The sequence below is a fragment of the Labrus bergylta genome, chromosome 16, assembly GCF_963930695.1.
Source record: "Labrus bergylta chromosome 16, fLabBer1.1, whole genome shotgun sequence".
Classification (NCBI taxonomy): Eukaryota; Metazoa; Chordata; class Actinopteri; order Labriformes; family Labridae; genus Labrus; species Labrus bergylta.
This window is the reverse complement of record NC_089210.1, coordinates 13,379,328-13,405,243: the sequence shown is the minus strand read 5'-3', so window position 1 is coordinate 13,405,243 and position 25,916 is coordinate 13,379,328. Positions and strand designations below refer to the sequence as shown.

At 38.4% G+C, this 25,916-nt stretch overlaps 1 protein-coding gene across 1 annotated transcript; it reads right to left on the bottom strand.

Annotated features, from left to right (window-relative positions):
• Positions 1-7,640: 7,640 nt before the first annotated feature.
• Positions 7,641-21,574, bottom strand: LOC110000180 (homeobox protein Dlx4a-like). Its single transcript, XM_020655369.2, has 3 exons — positions 20,722-21,574; positions 16,909-17,105; positions 7,641-9,718 (listed from the first exon to the last, which is right to left on the bottom strand). Exons 1-3 carry the CDS (start codon positions 21,047-21,049, stop codon positions 9,476-9,478), a joined length of 768 nt encoding a protein of 255 aa, XP_020511025.2. The 5' UTR covers positions 21,050-21,574; the 3' UTR covers positions 7,641-9,475.
• Between the last annotated feature and the right edge of the window lie 4,342 nt (positions 21,575-25,916).

Sequence of the window (25,916 nt, the reverse complement as noted above, 5' to 3'; positions counted from 1 at the left end):
ACAAGCAGACATTGTTATATGTGTTATTCTTGATTGGTAATGTATTTCATTTCTTGTTGTCAGTTATCATTTCCTGATTTACTTTGTCACTCTCATGTCCCTAGTATAAAGCTTTTTTGTTGCCTCCTTTTCTTTTACGCCTTTGTGATTGTGTGTCCCACCCTCATTGTTTTCACCTGACTCCGGTTAGTCTCACCTGTCCCTGATTACCCCTGTGTGACGGTTGGGTCTCTGTCTTTCCCTTTTTCTTTTCTAGATCTTCTTAATTTGATTCTTCCTTCTTGTGTGGATGTTTCTTCATGGCTGTCCCTGTGTTTTTACAGTTTTCTGCGTATTGTTCTTTTGCTTTGGATGGTTTCTTCCATTTTCCTATTTTTATGATTACATGTTTTTAACAAACATGTAATCATAAAAATAAACCAGAAAATGCCACTTGCTTTTATTGTAGAGTGTAGAACTGGCGCTGTTTATTGGAGGTTGACTTGCTAACAGTGTTAGGCATGTTACCGAAAATGATTAAATAGTTACAGTTTGTAGTTACTTATACCAAAAAGTAACTGAGTAACTAACAGAGTTACTGCTTTATAAAAGTAACTAGTTACTGGGAAAAGTAACGTGTGTGTTAGTTTATATTTGCTTCAAAGCTCATATTAGTGTTATTTAGTGTTGCTGTGGCAGAAAAGTGCTGAGACAAGATCACAGATTAGATCTCTGAAGGCAACAGAGTGTATATCAGCCGGCTAACGCGAGCTGCACCTGTGTCTTCAGCGTCGGGCTCTCCGAAGCGTGTTGTTGTTTGGCTCGGTGCGTCTTTCTTGTGGGAGACGTTTAATTTCTTGCACATAGACTACATCTTATCTATATTCTTGCCATTCAACTCGAGCAGGGAAAAATAATCTTGTTTTATCTGAGACAAAACTCACGGCCTAACTATATAACCTAGCTGTGTTTGTTTACAGCCCGCAACGTTCTTTCGGCCTGGATGCTATCGGTCCGATGTTAACGTAACCTTGCCCGCTTGTTGTCTTACTTAACATGTTAGTCTCCACACTGCTAGCTACTAGAAGCCTGTAGGTGTTTGCGGGACTAGCTAATGCAGCTGTTCAGAAGTTGCATTTATCAAAGTCAACTATTTCCCTCACCTTTATCAAGTATTTTTTCAATCTGGTGTCAATCCAAAATGTTTTCTAGCGTTCTAGTTCATTTTACACAATGATTACCGAAGAACAAAGAGTGCTAGCTTTTCTCTATTCTGCTTTAGTAGAAACAACAAGAAATGTTGGTCCATAGGTCCGGACTGAAGTATCTTAGCCATCAAATGGTTTGCAGCTGTGGTAGGATTCATCCTACAACTTTTGATTCTATGATTTATTTTCTTGTGTCAACAGCATGTTGACATTTTGAATTCATTGAAAAACCTTGACCACTCTAGAAAAGACAGTATGAGCTTTAGTACACACATTCCAATGCCTAGTTTTTGACAAACGTTGACTCAATCCATTTTTATTTTTAAAGGTGAAATAGTTGTAAATAAAGAATAAGCTCTTATTTACAGTCTATGAGGTCTTGTTGACCGGTAGCTTTGCTAAGTTGGCTACCGGCACCATTGCCCAGCTTGAGAACGAGAGCGCAGTCGGCCAGGATTTTGAACTTGTCAGGCCCGGGGCAGAGGGCTCTCCGTGGGTGAAGTGTCAGGGTTTGAAGACAGGGAGAATGTTAAACTGTTGCAAAAAGCTGAGTAGGGAGTTCAACCCGGACTCTGGGGATGACGAAAGCACGAAGTGTCAGGCTGGGAAAGCGGGTGCAGAGGGATGCGTTGGAGCTGGAGCTCATAGCCCCAGAGGTAGCACTAGTGCGCCAGGCATCCCGGGGCTACAGCCACAGACCCACACTCGGCTCTCGTCCCCGTTTTCAAAATCCCGATTGGACTCGCTTTATCTCTGCGTTTCAGTAACATTGAAGTTATCCTGTGTCTTTCAACGATACAACTTCCCTATCTAAACATAATTTTCTGTTCCTAGCTGTCTCTCTTACTCTCTCCTGTAAATAAACCGAAATGCTTATGCAGTTGTTTTGCCTATTTGCAGTGCGTTTGTTTCTTTTGCAGCCCGTTTCAGCCTTTGTTGTGGTAGTTTGCATTTGCTTTTGAATGTGCAGTGTTTCTATATATGCTGCATGTTTTTCTATACATATGTCGTTTCATCAGTTGCTGAGCGTTTGACCCCTACCGGCCACCGTAATTCACCCAAAGTTATATACGAGATGTGAGGCAGACTAGTACAGGCCATAAACCGTGTGCATATAGGTGACGTAAAGAAACAGGAGAAACAGACATTCAAATTATCATGTTCACCTGAAGCCGCAAGCTTGCAGGGTGTGGACCCCAAACCACTGATCCACTAGGACACCTTCCATGTTTGTTTAGGCTCTAGCCTTCCTGTGCTGAGCCCTCAGCTTCCAGGTGTCAGAGAGGAATGTATGTGAACATCACACAGGGAGGGCCAACAGGGACTTGTAGAAACCTGTGACTGCAACCCTGCAGGAAAAATGGTTTTTTAACAAAGCTATTGTGTGTTTCCTGCAGACTATTGTTCCAACAAACAAGCAGTGTCTTATTGTATATTAATACTACAAACAGCAACATGATAGCAAGAAAAGACAAGCCAGGTGGATTTGTGATTCCATTTTTCATGCATTGGAATTCTTACCTCTAGAGTGTTTCATCAGGCTCTACTTAAACATTGAGAAAATTAATTTTTGGACATTTATGTCACAATAAAAGGTTGGATGATGTGTCTCAGGTTGAGCTGAGGTTAATGTTTTGCACTCCTGCTCCTTCGCGTTCACATGCCAAAGAGGCGGTGAGACAAGGTGATGACATAAGCTGCTTGGAGCTGAGCTAAGAGGAAAACTCAGCAGCGGAAGGAAAGTTTATAACAGTGTCTTGAAAGATTTGGAGCTGACGTTACTTTCCTTTCCCTGCCTCCAGCAATGATCTGCACACTGCGTCTGGACTGATATGTGCTTTTAAAAGCCAATACTTTAGTGAACTTTTGTTTTTACTGAGTACTGCCAATATATGTTGTTGGTATGGTGCCAATATAAATGCATATTTTGGGAAATAATCTGAAGGAGCTAGTAGCCCTTTAAAAATGAACTGCACTTGGCAATGGATTTTGTGCCACAGAGAAAATCTTTCAATGTTAGATAACATAAATCTAAGTAGTCATATTTAAACATTTACAATTCTACAATTCTATAATTCACTTAGCAGACGCTTTTATCCAAAGCGATGTACATCAGAGAGTAAATACAACACAAGCAAGGATCTAGAAAAAAGGGAACAATGTCAGTAAGAGCAAACGACCAGCTTTGAGTCACACAGTCGCTGACAGGCATTGCACAGAGGCAAAGCACAACACTGACTGCAGTTCTTGAGAACTCTAATCAGTATAGAAACCATCTTATAAGTCGTCGTTATCAAACAAAAACCATCATCATCATCAATAATATCGAGACCATCATCATTGAGTTAGAGCTACAAGAGCCATTTCTCATTTATTTTACTTTGATGCAATATGCAGGTTAAAATGGACACTGTGGGGCCCGATGCTGATTTTTTAAATTCCCAAATGTCCCATGTTAGTTGGGCCGGGCTTTCATCAGCTGTCAAATTAGCTGACCCAGACTCAGAACTGTTATTATAAAATCAATTGTAACATGATTTCGAAAATGCACATCAGTGAGAAAAACACTAAAAATGGTTCTCTGATCATGCATTCAATATTGACAACATGAATTCCATATCAGCCAAATACTGTAAATCGGTCAAACTGTGATAATGTACTCAAAATCCTACATGCACACACACAAGCACGCACACACACACACACACACACACACACACACACACAAACTCTCTTTAGCAAAGCCCTGCAGTATCTCAGTTGCACTTAGAAACTATCATGTATGTGTTCTCTCACCGCGGGAGTCAAGTTTAATAAGCAAATATAAAGTGACCCCTGCTGTTTATGACTTGTTCTAATTAATATGTTTTTCCCCATCTCTCTCTCTTTCTCTCTCTCTCTCTCTCTGTCTGCTTTCTACTACTCTGGGGGTCACATGCTGTCATCTGCCCAGTAGCAAGTTGTGAAGTCTTGACTTTAATAGTTTTTACATTTTTGTCCACATGCAAGCACTCTTTTTTTTTGCACCTCCATTTCCTGTTCATCTTTCACGTCTCATAAGAACTCACAGTAAGGTGTTCATAGTAGCTAACAATTTACATTGCTGTATGCTTTTTAAGAGCATCTGCAGAACTTAAACACATTTAATTATGTTTCTTAAAAAAGTCCTCAACTTACATCAGTGTGTTTGTATCTATAGTGTCGTGAGCCATGCTTCAGGAGTTTGTTCAAAGTTTTGGTCAGCATCGTTGGACTAAAAGTGAATCCTTTCTCTCCGTCCCTGGGAGGCTCATTGTCCATGGTCAACAGGGAAAATACTCTAAAATGTATACATTAGTCATATCTTCAGACATCTTTTATATTTAGAGCTGGGAAGCACTGGTATAAATGTGATATAATTGAAAAGAATATTCGCTGTGATTGTGAAAAGATACATTAGATTGCAATCTCTGTGGTGTAACAGAAGTCCTAAAAAGTCATCACTGATCTATCTTTGTGAATCCTGTGGAATGCTTCCCAGACAGTAACATGCCATGGCTGTATTGTATGCCTTATTGTTAACACTTATAACAACAGCAAAAAAAAAAGGTTGATGTGTTGGACTGTATTTGTTAAAAACAATGAAACACAATGGTCTAAATTAAAGGATCACTGTTCAGTATCTAATAAGATGGTATCAAAACAACAGGGCTCCAAAGCATGATGGATTCAGAAAACAAGGCAGCAGCATAATAAACACATTATTATATTTAACCTATAAGTAAGAGAACTTAACGACCATTAAATGGATTTTTAACATTAGAACTATATAACACAAATCCTGCAAAGGTTTTAAGGACACATAAGAATCTGGAGGACGTAGCACTTATCAAACCGACAATATTTTAAAATCTGATGTGGTGACAGGAGCCCCCGGCTGAAAACACAAAAGTGTGACAGTTAAGAGACACTTTAAGGGGAATAAATATGAAATATCTTGCCTCAGTTTGTTAGATGATCACTCTGCTTCATAGTGTTATGAGGTTAACAGTACAAGGTGCCACACAACACAATAAAAAGAAGCACTGAAGCAGAGCAGGACAAGAGGAAAATATTTGCAGTTGGGTGGAGTTTCTTCCTAAATCTGTCACTACGGCAGTCTGTAATTGCCTCTTAAGTCTTATTAACGTCTTCAAATGTTGATATAGTTTGCTCAGAGTTGGCAAAATATGACGATCTGCTGATAGGCTAGATTAACTGTGATAGGCTAGATGAAGCTAACACCAACCCTTTTATGTGAAGGTGCTCATGGGTAAATTACAGTTAACAATTAAGATAATGAGCATTTCTTTGGACTGTGGAAAGAAAACAAGATTACCCAGAGGGAACCCACGCACAGGGAGAACATGCAACTCCCGTAAAAATGCACTTCAATGTCTGAATGTACCAGCAGGACTTTTGGATATTACATCGCGTGTCAAAGTCACTCATTGCCTATTATTTGATGAATTGGAACGTACTTTTCGCGCTACTTCACTGTTGGTGAAAAGGAACCAAATCCAGAGGCAACAATCTACATGTGTTAGATCATTTGCTTTCTCTTTGTAATAATCTTCCTATTTTTGCCCTTTTACCTGCATTGTGTCCTCTAGTTCCCTTAGCCACCATCAGGCTTCCACCAGTTAATTAGGACGATGCAACACATCTGAAGTCTGCAAAAAAAACACGTTTGTAGTAACCATAAAACTCAACTTCGCCAAAGGCAACAGGATGCTGTTCAAAGAAGCAGATTAAAGAAGTCGCAGCCTTCTAAAAATCCCACTGACATGCTTTGTGAAAGAGGTGATTGTTCATGCTGGAGTAGATAATAAAAGATCTATACAATTTGAATGACCATGGCTTTGAGGGACAGGAAAACAGGAACAAAAAAGTTTCAGTTTCACCTTTATTGTGCTATCTAAAGGAAAAAGAGTTTGCCATAAAGGTGCTGAAGTGATGTATTTTTTGAGTTCCACTGATATCGTGACAAAATGTTCAGGTTCCCAACCACGTGTTTCCCTTTAACAGACAAGAGGCAACACTGGATGGAAGAGGAAGAGAAAGAAGGTATATGTCATGCAATACCAACTGTGTGTAAGCCATTTTTTACCTCTCGCCAACAGTGTATCGTCTCATGTTGAGGTAAACGACTGCTCTGTCACAAACACTACAGGCATGAAATGGTTGGGGGGGTGAATTGATTTTCTTATTCCTTGAGTTATTCAGTTTCAGTAGATTAGCCACTGAGTTGGTTATAATCCTGGAAGTGGAACATTTGGGAAGATATCAATTGCTTTTTCAGTTAAAAAGTCTTCAAAAGAGGCTTCAAAATATTGAAAATAAATATCAATTATAAAATGTTTCTGAATTGACTTAAAAAACTACTTTTTAATATCTACTTAATGTTTAACCATTAAAGTAGGTCCATAATTTTAAATATATTCTTACGTGTTTTTTATGTTCTGTTTTAATACAACTGATGCAAGGCGCCCATTACATGAGACCTCAGGGTTCATGGGCTCATCCTAGTAAAAGAAGGATTAACTAAAAAAATCCAGTTAATCGTCGAGATACATGCATTTGTTTAGCATCATTTTAGGATATTGGGATTTTAGGACAAATATGAGTGTGCCATTGCAGCAAAACAACTTTGTGAAAAGTAAAGTATTCTTCACTCTCAAGGCAAATTCATTCTCATAGACACACAGCTCATATTACCATGGCCTTTTCTTCCCCAATTAAACAGCACCTGAAGGTAATTTAACAAGAGTTTTGTTCTTTTGGTTGATCTGACCTGTCCAAACAATGATCTCTGCACTAACTCACTGTTAAGGATTATTTTTACTTTCATTTTGTGTTCTAGAAAGAAAAGATAAAGAGCAGACACTTTTAGCTCTTTTACACAATCCCCAAAGGGGGATTAAATCAAACCCTACAGAACACTTAACTTACCTTACAGCAAACATTGTAATGTTTGTAAGAATGCATTTTAGTAATATTAATTCAAGGGATCAAATTATTGTGGGGATTAGCCCTCAGTAATCCATTTTGGTGTAATCCACTACTTCCTAGCGTTTTCCCCTTTTGCCCGAGGCCGAAGAATATTCCCTTGACTGGCAATTACAGATAATTACAGCAACAGAGTGAAAGCTTTATTTAACAAGCTGTGTCCTAAATTACCTATAATTGACGTGGTCAATTTATAAAATCATTGACGATATTTGACGACTCCGTTTGCTTCTCCAGATGTTTGGAGGGCAAAAATACGTGACCTGCTTCTACTGATTTATGACTTTGGAGAAAATGGCTCCTGGCCGCTGGGGCACACGGAGAAGGGATATGTTATTTTAGCACAGCACAGCTGAAGCCTCGATTTGGTATCTGTTAAAGGTGCAAAAACACATTTTCATTTATAAAAAACAAGATCAAATAGGGTATCAGTTGGTTTGATTTATTGATTTACATGACATAGCATATCCTGACCATCACCAATATATTATTGGCAAATTATTAGAATATAAGAGATTGCTGAATATTTTCCAGTCAGCAGAATATGGTTTATGATTGTAAACTTCACTGAAGTTCTCGAGGAGTTTCTCTCTTTACAAGGTCCAAATAGGGATGCAGAAACATTTTAACAGATGATTACATCACTATCCAACAGAGAAGAATGAGAAAATGTGAAAACGTTCACATTTGGAATTGTAGAACCACAAATTATTCATCTAAACTTTCTGCATTCAAGCCCTTTGTCTGTCACCTCTTTCTGAATGAAAAAGTAAACAATGACTAGCTCACATGATTTCAATTCAATAAAATGAATCATGAGAATGACAAAATCAGCACATTAGTCATGAATGATCTGGTGAAAATTCATTTTATACAAATATGGCTTTCCAATACATGTTTTTGGTATTTCCTTTTTGGCTTCATCTTTTACCCATTTACAATTTTTTTCAATGAAAAAATATATATAAAATTCGACTCATAAAATAAAGCAGGCATGTCAAATTCATGCCTTCCCCCATATGATCATAACAATGGAATTTTAAGTACCATAAAGTCACTTATTGCATACCTGATCAGAGCCCCATGTTGGTACTTCAATCAACTTCATACTGGCTCTTTAAAGGTTCACGTTACACCCAAATGATAAAAAAGCACACACAAGTCAGCATAAAAATAACCTTTCTAATTGTCTTTAGTTCTTTAATCTGATCTGTTATTTTAGCATTAGATCAGTACAGTTCCAGTAAGAAAAACTATGAAAAAGCCCTGAAGAACCCTTCTTTTTCCACATAAACCTGTCCTGCTATGACCCCCTGCAAGACAGAGAAAAAAAACCTGAAAACAGAGATGCATGTTAGGGCTGTCATTAGTTAAGAGTTGTAGCTTTATGATAAAAGTTACCACATTGTAAAGCAGAGCCCTGCTGAAGGCAAAAATAACATGACTGGCTGTTTTAAGTGAGACTGTTTTAACTATTTAGCTTATTGTGGCAAAATTTTAATAAAAACATTACTGAGTCTATTGTCCCACTCTGATCTACCCCTGATGTAAAACATATTATTTACCATTAGTGTTTATATTTTGAGTCAAATATACACCCGTTCAAATTAGGTAAGTTGTAAGAGAATAGCAGAAAAATTGTAAAAAAATTTGCAATGCAAATATGAAACCACCTGTGGCTACAACGCTTGTCGGCTTATTATGGCCGAAGGCTTTGTTGTCAGTTCTGCAGCCTGACACTGACCTTTGAGATCCTACTCAACAATAAGCTTCAATTTGTCCATGGAACATCCTTGTATCTCTCATGGAGGAAATGCACTTCCCATAGCAAACCTGCCAGACACCATCAAATGCTGACATTTTCCTCAAAGCTTTTTCCTTATATCTAACACATAAATAGATAGCTAGCACGGTGCAGTTCCTAGTGAAGTTTGAGGTTTTTTCTTCTTCTACAACCACTAGGCCAATGCACACTTGGCCATCTAAGAATCATTTTATCCAATAAATGTTTTGTTCAATTAGGGGATAGTCCTCGTAGAAACAAAGTTGAGTCATAGTAATAATTTTTAAACATCTCATAGTTGTTGTGTGTACTTAAAAAAATTTCAGGAACTTAGCTACAATTCCTGCCACTGATCCAGTTTGATTATTTTTGCCTCCAGAGTGACTCACACTCACAACAATGTCAGTGTCCCTAACAGCTCCACTCAGCTTGCTGTTGTAAATCCATTATTTGTCCTGGAGGTTTTGCATACTCTCTGTCACATCATCTGAGTTCTTGGCATGGAGTCCTGCTGGTGTCCTGGATACCAGTGAGCAAAATTGTTCATGTAGCCTCCAGAGTGCACTGGCGCGCCTTTTGCAGCCATGCTGATGTCCCACAGAGAGCATGGAGAAGCGGAGGACGGCGCAGGGGGGGCGAGGTGGTCTCCCTCAGGTCCACAGGGCCCGTTCTTCATGATCTTCTTGTATTTGGATCGTTTGTTCTGGAACCATATTTTGACCTAAAAGACAAAAAGAAAAGGGTGAGAAGCTGACAGCTGAAAAGCTTTTGCAAGGCATCTTCCGCACAGTGGAAGAAAATACTTAAATACAAATTTAAAGCCTTAATAGAAAATGTAAAAAAATTATGTGATTTCAATAAGAATAGACAACATGCAACAGAAATCCTAACCTCTAGCTAAACTCAAAGTTTGGTTCCAGTGTTAAAAATACCTAGACAGCAAGGACAGCACTTTTACTGACCTGTAATGTGTTTTTAGGTTATGAGTCAGTAAATGTATTGTATAATAACTATCCTCAGAAGCATTTAATAGTCTTTTATTCGTCCACGGGTTGACAAATCTTTTTCCCATACTTAAAACCACATTAAAATGAACATCTGAGAACAAAAGCAACATTGTACAACATATACACAATAACTTGTAGCATTAATAGCCTAACCCCAGTCCAGTAATGTTATCCTGAGCTAACATTAGTTATCAGTTTAACTCTCTACTAAAGCTTTTAGCCTACATTAATGGCTCTTCAGTGTCTGTTAAAAGTAAACGTAACATAACAAGTTTTAAATCCCTGTCAGATAATTCAGCGGCTGTTAAGTTTGATCAATAACCATTAGCTTATTAAACTTATTTGTTGTAGCAAAACTTACACATTCAATTAGGCCTACTGGTTTGAAGTCTTCATCAGTGTTGTTAGCTCTCAAAACAAGTTCTTAATTTTTTACGAGAAATGTATGCAAATCTAACCGGTCCTTTATTGTTTGCCAAAAGCTCTACGTAATTGGTTTTAAAGTCCCTGTCAGTCATGTAAGCTAGTGCTGCCAGTTTTTCAGTCTTTGCTAGTTAGTTAGCTAATATGCTCTACATTCCTTAGTATCTGCCAGTCATTTTGGCTTGATTATATCATTTGCTTTCAAGTCCCTGCCACAAATGTTAGCTAACATAACCAGTTAAGTTAAGTTAAGTAATTGCCAGTAATGTGAGCTTGCGCTACCTGTTCTTCACATCCTGCCTGTTTTGCAGGCGTATAACATTCGTTAAAAATAGAGTCAGTAGCTTCTTCCCTAAAAATAAAATGCAGACTTATACAACAGCAATGCCACTTATTCATCATGGGCCTCTATTGCATTATGTGTGGTGGTGACTGTGTATGTAGAGACCTTGTCCTCTGCCTGGATTAGTGTTTTTTTTTTTTTTTTTTATCTTTATTTTTGGGCTTTTTGTCTGAAATCATACAGCGAGAGAGGGGAATGACATGTGGGAAAGGAGCCACAGGTGGTATTTGAACCTGGGCCACCCGCTTGGAGGACCACAGCCTCCATACATGGGGAGTGCACACTAACCCCTGCGCCACCAAGCGCCCAATCGTGCGCGGGCAATCGTGCTTGAGTACAGCACGGTACAGATGACCAGTGTGACTGCGCCCTGACTGAAAATTTGTTTAACCAGTTTATTTTTTTTAAATCTCGGCCATAAAAGTTATGGAATATAATCAGTTCTTAAAGGTGCACTATGGAGTTTTGGTAGTGAAATTTAAAAGTTGGAGAAGTGAAACGTTCTATGCTATATTTTCTGAAGTAAATACTCAAAATGTATTCAAAGGAAAATATGGGTCCCTGGAACACTGTTTGAAGATAAAATGCTGCAAAGTTATGGCAGCTTGATAAAATTTTCCTCTGAGGACAGTTTGTGTATAGAGTTATGAACAAATACCACATAATTTATCTACCAAAACTACAGTGACACTAATGGTTATTTAGCCTCCAACATTGCTTGTTTAAATAGTAACATGTAAATGTAGGCCATATATACAATTCCAATGAAAAAGACAATAAAATGCAACAAAGCAGCTGTGACACAGAATACAAACATGCAGGAGAACCACATTTATAAAATGTTAAGCTAATGCTCTAAATGTACTTTGAATTATCTGAAACACTTCTAGGTGTTAGCCAAGGGCATGTTAGTTGATTATTGTCTAAACTGCTCCTATTAAGTTAAACCCAACCAGCGGAGTGCATTTTAGTGCTCTTGTTCATGACACTAGATCTCACAAAACACTTACACACTATTTTATACCAATTAATATGCACCTTTAGAATACCATTAAAGATAACTATACAGTAAAGTAACCCAAAATTATGGAACAATGGAACATAAAATAAAATGATTTTATAATACATATTACAGAATTTGGGCAAACAATAACATGTCTGTAGAATGATCTATCACAGCTATGCCTTTAGGAATCATAGAGGACTAATATGGTGATAATGAATGATTATAAACGCCATCACATACAGTATGCACTGTGATTCATGAACATGTGGTTTGTCCCTGTAAGTCCGTAACAGGATACACAACATGTGATGTATATATAAATAAAGTGAATGAAAACAATGTTAAACTTGCAGGATACAATTGAGAGAGCCCAGTAGTAATGAAGGGATTTTGTCAAAGTTATGAAAACAGTCTCAGCTCCTTGGATTTCATACGGCAGCAGTCGCATAGTGAGGCTTTTGTGCACACAGTATGTGGGAATAAGACACGCGTAATCCTATTAAAATATGTCAAAATGTTAAACTGAATATCCCTTCAATCATTTTTTGTGGTTAGAGATGAATCAAATGTGTTGTTGTTGATATAATTGGGTATGTCTTCTGTTTTCTAGCATGACGGCAAATTGAGCATCAAATTACACGAATATGCCCCGGGGGCAACCTGTCAGTTTAGCGGGAACAAATGAATCATAAATAATTGTACACAGTCAGTGACTGTAACTCTTGTCTCATACAGGTTTTTAACTGTGCCATAAAGTTGAAACGAACACCCGAAGGACTGGAGCTGTGTGGAGACAAAGCTCAGAGAAGGGAGAGATGAAACAACAAGAAAAGAGAGAGGGAAAACACGCTTGGCGCTAAAATTGTTTTTTTCTCGACACTGACAGTCTTGTGCAATCTTATCCTGGGATTTTATGGGTATTTATGAAGATGGTTGAAGTGGTTATGGGTAGAAAAAAAACTTGATTTCACATAAAATCTAATTTGAGAGTGGTATAATTGACTCTTAATATGTGGAAAAACTTTCCTAGTTATGAAAAAAGCAGCCAGCTTTCACACCCAGCATTCAGCAATAACTTTTAAAATAGTCATGAGGATTGAAATTTAACATAAAATATGTCCTCTATTGTTACAGAGTAATTAATGACGTCAATCAAAGCCTGTTAGAAGTTATCAGATTGAATTAAGCTTTCACTCCATTATTCTCCAATGCAATAAAAATAGCACCACAGAATTCCGCAGAAATAAACTCGTTGTTGAGTTCAAAATTTTTGTCTCCAACTTCTCCAAAATCTAAATCAATACAAAATCAAATCTAAAGGATTTTTTTTGTCTTGTAGTTGCTTCAACCAAGTATAAAACAAACCTTAAAGCCACCCAGTTCCTGTAGTATGAATATCACCCTGTGCGATACACCAAAGTGGTAGCTCACAGATTTAAACCTTAATATTTGAAGCGTAGTCTATGAGCCCGGAAGTCAATCAACAGCACGTTAAGTTAATGCAACCTCAGCGAGAGTATTTCTGCTGTAATTATTGGTTTCATATTCCAGCAGCAACAAAGAGCTGACAGCTTCTCTGAGAGCGCGACTAATGACACCAGCATTAGCAGAGGAGGGTGGCTCAGAGGCAGGCCAGGTGCCATTGTGTGTATGTGTGTGTGTGTGTGTGTGTGTATGAAGCCATGACAAATAAAACAAACTTTGCCATGTATTTCTGAATATTTATGAATCAAACAAAGTTTCAATTTAGGTGAGGGGTTCAATCTTCATGTTAAAGTGTGCGTGTTTGTGTGAGTGCGTGAGAGAGAGAGAAATTAGAGTTTCGGGGGGGGAAAAATGTAAGGACTGTGCTACGTGCTATTTCTCAGCTGTGTCTGGGAACATTAGAGAATCAGATGGAAAGTGGTCGGCAGTTGGCTGTCGGCCTAATGACATGAAGGCGGAATAGAGATGTGGTGTATGATCACTATCTTAAAGCGTGTGTGTTTATGTTTGTGTCTGTATGCCTATTTGTGTATAAAAATGCAGACAGACAACATATGAGTGGACGCATGGTTTTATATCTGTGTGTGTGTGTGTGTGTGTGTGTGTGTGTGGACTTAAGTGCATTACTGTATTTGTTAGTGCAGAGTACATCCTGGACGATGTTGTTCAGATAAGCTTGGTTTAGTTTTCGTTTGGTACCAGAACCCACAATTCTTCCAGCTAACTCTATCCAGCTGATTGATGCCACGTGAAACTGCTGTGACATCATTTTTAACACGTCTCTTGCTGGATCATTTCAAATACAACAAAACAAAGAAACGTCTGCACCTCATGAACTGAACCTGATGCGGTTTTACGGGCTGCCATTTAAATCAGTGTGAGTGAATGGAAAAATTGTGAAAGGGATTGATGGACGCTTGGCTATTTCAGAAAAACTGCTAACTTGTGAAGAATTTTCTGGGTCTTGCAAACAATGATCTGCAGTGTTCTTATCTCCCTGTTTTTTAAATTTGATATCTCAGCTCGGTGGCTAGGAACTTTGACCGCAGTGATATCACAGAGATAGTGGTAAAACTTAAACAATTCTTATGGGAAAATTGGGGGAAACCCCTCTGTAGTTCATTGAAAAGGGTCTTACCTTGATCCTGACAAGAATCAAGGACGCACATTCTTTATCTTAAAAAAAGACTTGTGTCTGCATTCCTAAAACTAGAGCTCTCCAATAGTCAGACTCAGACATTAAAATCACTTTTTCAGTTAAAGCCACGGTGAAAAAATGGACTCCCCTCCCTGTAAGCATTAATGGTAGTATAGCAGAGCACATTTAAAACCACAATGGCTCTACAATAGGCCTAGTTAATCAAACAGATCATCTCTTACTCCCGATGTCAACATAGCTGTGATGGTTAATCTATACAGGATTAAGACAGCTCATCTGATGACTGCTTACTTAGCACACACAGCAAACACACACAATTACACACACAGCGATAGATTAAAGGGGTATTCCATAACAATCCTGTTCTTCTGTTGTCAAACTTTTGTTTTTCACTTTCCAATGTGCTATATGAACCATTTAAATAGCTTTATTTTCAACCTTGAAAAAAAAGGTCTTAAGAAACCCATCATTCCTGGCACCAACACTCGTCTTTATGTACCACTTTCCTTTTTCATGCTGCCGCCTCAATACATTACATTATAATCACTACTATTAAAACAACTCTGACTGACATGTGGCCTTGCATTGTTGGCACAGTTACCCAATAAAAGGTGTGTATGGATGATGTGTTATGTGTTACAGTTGCAGATCCAGATTTTTTTTTAATTGTAGTGTAGCCTCCTCTCAAGTGCGAAAGCATTTTATGGGGCTGATGGGCTACATTTTAAATACTATCATAGAATTATTTCTGGGTTAGCTGCCCCACAAAGCCAAACGCATTATGAGTGAACACTTTTGGTCAATACAGAGCAAAAAACAAATAAAAAAACTAAACAAAAAACATGGCTAACTGCTTGAGAAAGCTATATAGCGCCTCAGCTAAGCTAGAACATAAATCATCTTATACTTTCCGCTACTGCTGTTATCTGTTATTTAACAGTATTGATTGTTTAGTTAAGTTTTGACTGTCAGTCATGATTTACACAATAACTTTAGCTAAATTCCTGCAAAACGATAACTTAGGTTAGCTTAGCATGACTCATTAGGATAGCACTGTTTTAGCTTTGAATTGGTGGAAATCATGTGATTGTTGAGGTTAAGTTAAAGGTACTAAACTGTGAACTAATTTATCTTACTAATAGGATTTATTGACTAAATATTAAAGTAGCAGTAGGCTAGATGGACGGACGGACAACTTAATACCAAATCATCCAATTCCCAAACTGTCGATTGGAACTACTGTAGCCTATCTAAAATGAACCTTTTCTCTAAATAACCTTCTTTTCAAATAGGTAAGGAAGCTAAAGAGGCATAATTCATGGGTAAATACATTTTTTTCTTCTAAGGAATAGCCATGGGGCGAGTGATATTTGCATTCTTGTATGCTTATTCTACGAGAACAATGTTTGCCACAAAAGCAATGATTGACTAAAAATATTAAACCCTACTTTAACCTCACATACACTTAAAAAAAATCTATATCTGCCCAGTTCAGTAAGAGATTTTACACAGAATGCATTGTTGAGTTTAACAAATATTAGAATTAATTAGCTATAGAGTTCAACTACTTTTGTCCTATATGAAAGGAAATTAGTAATTTTTTTATATACATTTTTTGTGTTTTTCCCTTAAAATCCCAAAATGCTCGATCTCTTGCTCAGACCTTACAACATCAACATTTGGTTGACTGCTTTTATGTGACTGATAAAATGGCTGCCATCAGGCTGTTATTGGCCTGGGTCTGCCTGTGTGTGAATGTCGTCTGGGAGAAAGAAGGCAGTAAGTAAAAGGAAAGATGACCAACGGCTGTACAAGTCTTCACCTCACATGCAAACTCGTAGAAGTACATGAACTGTTACACCCAACACGTGCACACAGAAACACACACAGGCTCATGGCGTCATTCTTTTGAATTTGGGGTGTTCTCTTCTGACCTCTTTGTTCTACCTTGTTCTGTCTTAATTCTTTTACTTCCTTTGTATTCTGATTTCATTTCAAAAAGCTTCTGTGTGACTAAACCTCACATGACATTTAAGTTCATTTGAGTGCGTGCCAGAATGTAATTAAACATGGAGGAAAAAGAGGTGACACTTGTAAACAAGAATGTACACGCGCCTGTTTGTGCTTCATACGGTTCTTGTTGCTGTCTCTGCAAATGCTTGAGAAATTTGATTTGGCAATCACTTTTTTCCCTGTAAGAAAAGTGACTATATCGTTCTCACAGTGCTCCATATTTACTTGGAAGTTTTGGGCGTGGTGATGAATGTTCGCCTGTTACTAGAGAAATTAGCCAACACATATTGTTTCCGGCGCTTGTCATCACATATCATATATCATGTTTATGTTTTTAACCTTACGCAAGATGATGATTTTATTGTACTTTTCTGCCCTTGAATGCTTGCAAATATTTTTTTGTCTTTTTTTTGTCTAAAAGAATGGGTCCATTCCACTGTGTGTTTGTGTGTGTGTGTGTTATCCACCAAAGTACCTGGGTCTGCGTCAGGCCGAGCTTGGCCGCAAGGTCGGCCCTCTCGGGGAGGGCGAGGTACTGGGTTTGCTGGAAGCGCTGGTTGAGAGCCTGGAGCTGCAGGCTGGAGTAAATGGTCCGAGGCTTCCTGATCTTTTTCCCCTTCCCGTTCAGCCTCACCTCCCCGTTCTCTATCACTGCCATGGGCTTCTCGTGGTCTGTAAGCAAGAAGGGGGGTGGGGGGCAGAATGTGGTCACACAGGATTTAAATTGGGACAGAAGACACGGTGAGTGTGATGCTTAACTTGTCACAAAGAAGCGAATAAAATTATGTGGACATGATAACATTTGAGAGTAGATTTGTTTCTATTCTATTCTATTTTAGGATAATCATGAATTAAATAATAATCATGGGATATTACTCTTTTTTTTAGTGCTTCTCAAGTGTTTTTTTGCACAATATATAGGAACAGAAGAAACAAGGTCCCTTTAATTTACCTACAGCGAAGAAGTTTAACACATTTTAGCACCCCTAAATGGAGACAAAGTGGTGCCATCTTTTTCACAAGTGGAATTAAATATAAATGTATAATGACTTGGGTTTGTACAGTTTGATACAAAGTCATTGAAGTCTGTGACACAAATATTTTGTTGAAGGATTTAGATTTAGATTATGAAACACAATCTGATGTGAGTCTGTTCAAGGACTAGTGTTTTATGCAGCTCAGCCGAGAGGGGTTTTCCTCCTCTTCTTTTTCTTCTATTTTTTTTTTTTTTTTTTAAATTAGAGACAGCTATACAACTGTGTATGTTCGCCCACGCTGATCTTTGTTATGACATGAGTTTATAGCCTGCAGTGGCAGGAGAGAACAGCTGCGGACAAGCCGAGGCCCCACAAGATGTTCAGATTCTGTAATCGAGCTGCAAGTTTAAAGAAGCCAAAGCAGCGCCGCACTTCATTCGAATTTCAGAGAGGAGAAATACATTGAAAACATTATTCAAAGACGGAAGGGATGTTGCTTTTTAAAGAAAACCTAAGTGGGAGCATTTATGCATCTTCGGTTTTTAACATGATTTGGGTGCCACAGATCCTAATGCTGAGTTTGTAAAAATGACATGTGTGTTTTTTTCTTTGTATCAGTCAAACAGAATATAAGGGTGTGGTGAAGTGGTAAACCTTCTCTTTAAGGAAAACTTCTTCTAAATATGTTGGAACAATGAGGAATTGTGAAGATATGATAATGTAATACAAGATTTTTCATACATCTCTAAAAGCCGAATACAGATAATGCATGTTATAGAATGTAGACTCTTATAATAGACAGTGAATTAGAGAAGTGCTGCTTATAAAACACTGTTAACTCTAACTTTAAAGAATATGGAAATCCATTGTATAGCTGACAACTATAATGTCTCAATAGTTTAACAAGTTAAAATCTCATAAAATGAGGACATTTTATAATCAAATTTTATTTAAAACATTGCGTTGAACTTTAAAATGAGCGTGTTTTATTTTTTCTGTATAAAATATACATGATGAAGGAACATGCTAAGCAAAGCAGCTGAAAGCCCTGAAGTCTGGCATGTCTGTCAGTAGTCCACAAAATCTGAATTTGAAAACTTTTCACATTTGTAGTTGTACAAAGATATGCAAAGGAACTCAATAAAAAGGGAACAAATAGAATGAAGAGGGGAAAAAGTCATTTTCTGTAAACTACAAATTTTATTTCCTACATCTTTCTAATTTATGGTGGAGATACAGTAATGTATGTATGTAGGCCTGGGCGATTAAACGATAAAGATAATTATCGCTATATCATTTATTATCGCTATATTATTTGTAAATATGAAAAATGTTTCATAGATTTAAACCTATAATTACACCAGATGACTTGTAAGGCTAAAACCTTTTTCACCATTTGAAACAATATTACCCGTTTAAACATACCGAACGCAAGATATGACCAAGCGTCCCAAACGAGTGTTAGTGGAGCCTCAGCAAGCAGCGGGCCAGTAAGTGTTACTGCCCAGCATCAAACGCACTTATCAGCATTTCCCAGCGTGATGCACTTTTCTTATGATTGTGAAATATTCCTCTGTTCCAGCATAGTGGGTCATGTTCTGACAAGGGTCAGCAGGTTAAACCATAATTAACAAACTGGTTTCTTTAACTTTCACTGAGGAGCAAAAACCAGCCGTTACATTTGAAAGAAATAATGATTTTACATTTATCGTGATACTTATCAATATCGACTGATATTACATTTTTTATTATGATGAAAAATGTTATCATATCCCCCAGCCCTATATGTATGAAAGGTTTTTTAAATGAGATAAAATAATAATAGATTAAATGCTTATCATTTTCTGAAACTATAACGAAAGGAGGAAAAACTGATTTTGCAAAAAAAAAAAGGAAACTGCATGTATGTCAGGAGAGAGAAAGCAATAAAGAAAAAAAGTGAGAATTTTGACAGAAAATGAACTGTATGTTCATGCCAAGTACACTTCTATGATTTAATATGGCCCTTCTTAACTGGTCACTATGATGTGACAGTAATTCATTTGGTCTAACCATTAATGTTACATATGTGATGGTTGACATCCACTTAAAGTGTCCTCTGTCCTCTTATGAGGGATTGTGTAAAGAAAATCATTAAATATTGGCTCTATTTTTTTTTTTTTTTACTTTAACAATGTCATTTCAGTTCTTGCCACTCAAGCAACAACCTATCATTAATTTTTATGGGGTCATTTATTAATAGGGAAGTAATACTTTAAGTAATGCATTATAGTCTTTGAAAACATCCATAGTATGAAGTATACAAAGTTTACTATTATGATTATTTGAAGTTGTCTGTTGTTAATGGCCTTGAAGACATTAATATCCCTCACAGTCGGCATTTTTTGGTTTTACTGTAGAACAACGGAAAAATAAATGAAAATGTAATCTATTGTTGTTTTTCATCGGTATAGGAGTTGGTTTCAGCGATTTATTTTCAAAAGCTGATTTAATTTATTAAAACACGGGAAAATATTTTTGGTTTTGGTTAAATATACATTAGGCTATTTTGTTTTATATAAGCTCAAATATATTGTGGTTTCTCGTCAGGATTAGCCGAATAGTGGAAGTTTATTATAATTATTATTAGCCTACTACTACTACTATTATTATTATTATTATTATTATTACGTGTTCACGGTTAGGATACAGGATGGTAGTTATTTGGGATGTGATGGCTGAGGGTTTGTGCTTGGAGGGCCGCTGCGGGACACCGCAGGCCCGGTGTCGTCTGCTTCTTGTGGAGAGTCCCACAGTCGGAGTGGGCCTCAAATTCATCTCCAGCCAACCCCTAAGTACGCAAACATGACGATGTGGCCGACCTGTGTGTGGATTCAATTATTATGCTACGCGTTGATTTTATTTTCACGTTTTTCAGATTAAAGACCCAAATCAAATATTTCCCTGGGCCTAAATAACACATCTGGTTGGAATAGTATTAAATTCTTAAAGTGTTTCGTGTGAACTCATTCTGACTTGGACTTTTACGCTGTTCTTTATTCCAAGAAAAAAAGTATTTATGGGCAAATAGAGAACTATAATTTGCAAGGTGAAATTATTTCTTTTTTAGTTTACCTTTTGTTTGAGAGCAATCAAGGTAATCGGTGTGATAATAATGAGGTCATTGTGCAAATATTCCCTTACCTATTAGGGCCACCTGAGCAAATACTATTCAGGCCGTTATTTGACAATAATAAACTGTAGGCCAACTGGAATTAAAATGGAATTAACCATATTGTTCTATAATAAATGTTCTGTGTGAGTGAACCTACCTGCATCCTCGAGTCTGGTGTGTCCCAGCGCGCCGCCGTGACCCCCATGCTGATAGGGCAGGTAAGCCCCGGGATGGTGCGCGTTCACGGGACTATGATAAGGTGGGTATCCCAGCGGGCGACCGTACGAGGATGCCCCGGAGGCGAAGGGTCCGTCGTGCTGGGAGGGCCCGACGGCGTGCAGTCCGTGGACCGGATAATGGTTGTGGGACAGACCGGGGGAGGGCTGCTGGTGTCCGGGGTAGCCGTGACCGCCGAACTCCAAAAACGCCGATTTGGATGGATCAGGCGGGACTAAAGTGTCCGATATAGAGCTCATAGTCATCATTAGGGTGGGGGGCTGTGATGTGGCGGGAGATAAGACGGGTCAAGTTATGACCTCCAGGCGGGGGTCATAATAAGGGAACTCACCATCAATGAAACAAAAAAGTCAGAGTCTTACTTACAGTGTTTCACTTTCAACGAAACAACATTAACATTTTAAACCGAACAATTCGTTTCTTTAAAAACTACTCTAATCCTTTTGAAGGAAAATACGTCTGCAAGGTGGGTTAAGGTGAGTTAACCCTGCGCTACATCCCAGAAGGCTCCAGAAACCTGACACTCAAAAGTGTATTACCGTTACGACGCTTGGCAGTCCGACGCACAGCGGGGACTGCACGCAACAAAAACAGAAAGTCCCGACAAAAGAAGTCCTCAAATTGATGAAATATCCTTTATTCTTGTTATTTTCCTTCTTCTGTGCGTCCAGTGAGTGTTGTTTCTAGCCGTGCGGGGAAGCGGAGCCTGGCAGCGGAGTGAAAAGGAGTGTGTTCCTCCTCTTCAGAGCGCACAGTGAGTCTGTACGGCCCCTCTCTGCCTCCACTTGGCACAGAGCGCGCGCTCATTGGCTGCTGCGCCTTCGCGTGTCACACACATCACAATCAGCAGCAGCAAAAAATCCTCTCAGTTTGAGCCGGACAACTGCCGTGAATGTCTGAAAAGAAATGTCACAAGTTCAATACAACACAGCAAGTGTGATATCGGAAAAATCCAAGATGTGTTTCACTGAGTTAACAGTTACCATTTTAAAAGTCAAGCTCACCAGTTATTCAACATTTGAAGTAGCCTACTCTTTAAATGAATACGAACTGAATGAATAACCTAACCATCAGGACAACACACGGACTGATACCTGCTAAAATGTCAGTCTTGATTTAATAAATTCGACACTAACAGTCATCGGATTTAATCTGTGGAGCAAAAGACTGCGCGTGTCCTTTTCAGACGCAAATATTTGGCCCAAAGCATACATCTGATTAAATATGTAGGCTATAATGTTTGTCATCGTGTATTTCAATAAACATCAGGTATTTAACGTGCTTTAAATGTATGTTTTTCCATAAAAAAAAACAAAAAAACAAAAGAACATTTGCAAGCCTTGTCAACGCCGAAAAAAAATAATCTCTGCTGTCAAAAGAAAAGACGGATCAGATCAAAGTGTCTCTGCTTTTGACAGGCCAAAATAACTTAATATGCTAATTATATTTATGAAACATACACTACAACTGATCGTTGTTTGAACCCAGGGTGTTATATCTCCTTTCCTTTCATTTTTGGCTGAGATACTGAGATTGGGACTGTTTGCAGAACGTAAGCTTTACGCAAAAGACGAAGGGTGATACGGCAAACACATACATAAACACACACACACACACACACACACACACACACACACACACACACACACTCACTCTCTCAGCGCACCCTATGTGGTCCTAAGTGAGGGACAATTAAAACAAACATCGCCCTCAAAGAGAAACTCCAAACTTGTGATTTCGGCAGAGCAGAGGTTCGGACACTGTAATTTCATTCTGTTCACGGTCATTACGTTCCTCCGCAGTGGAAATCCCGGACTGTGGGGTAGCATTCAACTACACACCGAAAAGGCATGACGAGACAAATAAAAACAATGTAATGACATAGGGGTTAATCGAACATGATAAACCACTTCGATTGGAGTTCTTCAGTTGGGTGGTATAATGGGATTTATTCTCTGTTCACAAAGACCAGATATGGTGCAATATCATGCAGAGAACAGTGAAGGTCTGCAACTTTTAAAAAATCTCTTTATTTCTCTTTCAATTTTTGTATCCAATAAACTCCCTTTGTGTTCAGGTGACCTAATTGAAATCAATGTAAAGAAACACATAATTGATGTGATCATAAGAATGTATTATAGTCTGTAGTGTAGTGGTACCTGAAGAAGTGGGTATACTCTTAATTTTCCCCAAAATGTTTCTTGCCTGTCCACCAGAGGATAAATGGCCTCTGTTAAAAACAGTGGCTTTTAAGACTGCTCTTCCGTATTTAGTTAGTGTGTTCTAGCCAATTAGAGACAGAGTAGAAGGGTCATCCCTTCACCATCCTAGGAAAAAAATTGCAGCATACTACAGAATATTGTCAATAAATCAATGGTGTGAACCAGAGGAGATTTAGAAGTGGGTATACCCTATGGAGACTGAAAAATAAGTGGGTATACTCCATATACCTGTGTATACCCTGCACTACACTACTGATTATTTTATCATAATAACACAGATTAAGTGTGAGAAGCATGTCTCTCAATAACAGAGTGTAAACCAGAATTTCCCTCAGGGATTAATAAAGTATTTAAAAAAAACAAGTGTAAAAGTCTTCTGTAAAGTACCTACAAAATAGGCTACAATGCTGCAATTCTTACTTCTTCTTTTGAGTGTTTCCATTCTCTGTTATCATAAATTTCTATTCAACGGCAGAGGAAAGTTCAGAGGAAGATGATGTAGAGCATACACTAGAAGCTGATACTTCTTAAAGATAAGAACATTGTAAAGTCAATGGCTTGTGAAATCTTAAAAAAGAGCGTGTTGTTGGGCTCTTTCATAATACATGTCTATTACCATCTAATATTTCTCTTGAAAGCAAAAATCTCTTGACCCCTCATATTTATCATGTGACCCATATGAGGGGCCCAACCCCATGTTGGGAGTCACTTGACTGAAGTACCTTCTGTACAAGTATCTTCACCTCCAGTAAAGCTGTACAGTTCTGCTCACCCATTGATGCAACAACAATGTGGCTTTTGTTGTAAAGCAAATATAATAATTTCACTCCAACTTGAGTAAAGTTTTAATGCAGAACTTTTTTATATAGTGTGACACTACTAATACCTAAGTGAAGGATCTGTTTACTTCTTCCTGTAAAATCAAGGCTATACATTGTTTTTTTCGCCCAAAGGTCCCTGTTCATTCACTGATCTTGGTTTTGACAGGACTCTTTGAAGGCTCTGCTGTCCCTCTGGCATCCAACACACACACACACACACACACACACACACACACACACACACACACACACACACACACACACACACACACACACACACAACATACTCGACACAGACAGATTCAGGTTTTAATTCATTTAACAACTCTTATACAGTAAACATAAAACAAGCAAAGTTGACATCTGCTAATACTCACATTTGTCTATTTGGTATGGCTGTGGTGTCATCAAAAAGGAAGGAATTGGATGTGATATATGAATGAATGTCCAAGGATCTCTTTTACACTCATTCTGTTGCTTTGACAGCACAATCTTGAACAAAAATTATTTTGACACACATTTGATGGAGAAAGGTAGACAGACAGAGAGGACACACACACACACACACAGAGCAGTTTGAGAGATGTTTTAGCATGTTCCATCCCTTGGCTCTCTTCTCCTGCCGCTACAATCGGGTTGATTACAGCAACAGGCTGATGTTCAGAATTGCTGCACATCCCAGCCTGTGTCTCAGCTTTCATCTGCGGCCAACATTCCTCCCCTCCCTGACTTCACCTCTGTGCGTGCCGGGCACACCCTCCTGGCTGTGTCAGTGCTGTTATTTAGTGGCACAATCTTGCTAAGTCGTCACATTTTCTTTTCTGTTTTCCACCCAGACTGAAAAGGTAAAGCGATTGACTGGCACGGCCGGAGAGAGGTGCAACTTCGGAGCAAATTACAACTCCCTTAAAACTTAATTGTGCAAGTCTGAGAAATTTCTCTTTGGCATTCTGGCTGAGGGATTCCAAATATCCAGTTCAAGTATGTGCCCTGGAATGAATAAGAACTTGTTAATAAGGAATGATTTTGTCGTGTAGAACCAGGGCAAGGGAGCATGACTTTTACCAACTCAAAGTCTTGCCCTGGTTCTACAGCACTTAATTGAGGAGCAAATATGGATGATTTTATACATTACAAACACTGAACAACTAGATCCATGGCCTTGTTAAAGAGCCCCCCTGATTTGATGGAACACATGAGGGAAATCAATCATCCATCATCTAGGGGAGATGGGTTACTGTCCGACAGCAAAAGATGGAGCTCACACTGAGCAGCTTGTGGGAACACTTGCAGGTCAGTTTACACCTTCGGGGAGGGTGAAAGAAAATATGGGGGAGGGATCAAATAGGAGAAAGAGGACAAATCCGACCATCACATTGAGTTTAAAACAATGTTCGAAAATGCAGTTTTCACAAAAGTTACCAAAGTTTTTTTTGAATTTCTCCACTAGGAACAATTTGGCTATTAGTTGAGCTTCACTAAAGATAGTCAAAGATGGACTAACAGTGTTAGATTTGTTCTGTTCATGTATTGACTAGTGATGGTAATTCCTGCTCTATTTAGTGATCCTTTTTAATGATTTCAGTGATCTGACTCAGCTGAGTAAAAAGAGGCTCCCACACGTCTCTTAATTTGTTGCCATTTTGGCTTTATTAAATCAGCCAAATTCAGCAATGTTTTGAACTATGTCTAATATGTTTGCATGTTTTTTTTTTTTAATGAAAATATTCATTGTAATGGGCTGCATGGTGGTGCAGTGTTTAGCGCAATTGCCTCACAGTGTAGAGGTTCCTGGTTTGAATCCCTGTCAGACAGGGCCTCTCTTTGTAGAGTTTGCATGCTCTCCCTGTGCATGCGTGGGTTCTCTCCGGGTACTCTGGCCTCCTCCCACAATCATCCTCGTTAGGTTAATTGGATTTATGTGTGAATGTGGCTGGTTGTCTGTCTCTATATGTCAGCCCTGTTATTGACTGGCGAGCAGTCCAGGATGTACCCTATCCCTTTGCCCAAGGGGATCAACTCCAGCCCCCCCAGCAACCTCAAACGCGAAAAAGCGGTATAATGGATGGATG

What these genes read in the sequence shown, in the direction of transcription:
- LOC110000180 (XM_020655369.2), bottom strand. Translation starts at nt 21,049, where the DNA reads ATGATGACTATGAGCTCTATATCGGACACTTTAGTCCCGCCTGATCCA. An exon ending in CACCAGACTCGAGGATGCAG is followed by an intron (nt 17,106 to 20,721) that starts GTAGGTTCACTC and finishes TCTTGCTTACAG; the next exon opens with ACCACGAGAAGCCCATGGCA. An exon ending in TCGGCCTGACGCAGACCCAG is followed by an intron (nt 9,719 to 16,908) that starts GTACTTTGGTGG and finishes TTTGTCTTTTAG; the next exon opens with GTCAAAATATGGTTCCAGAA.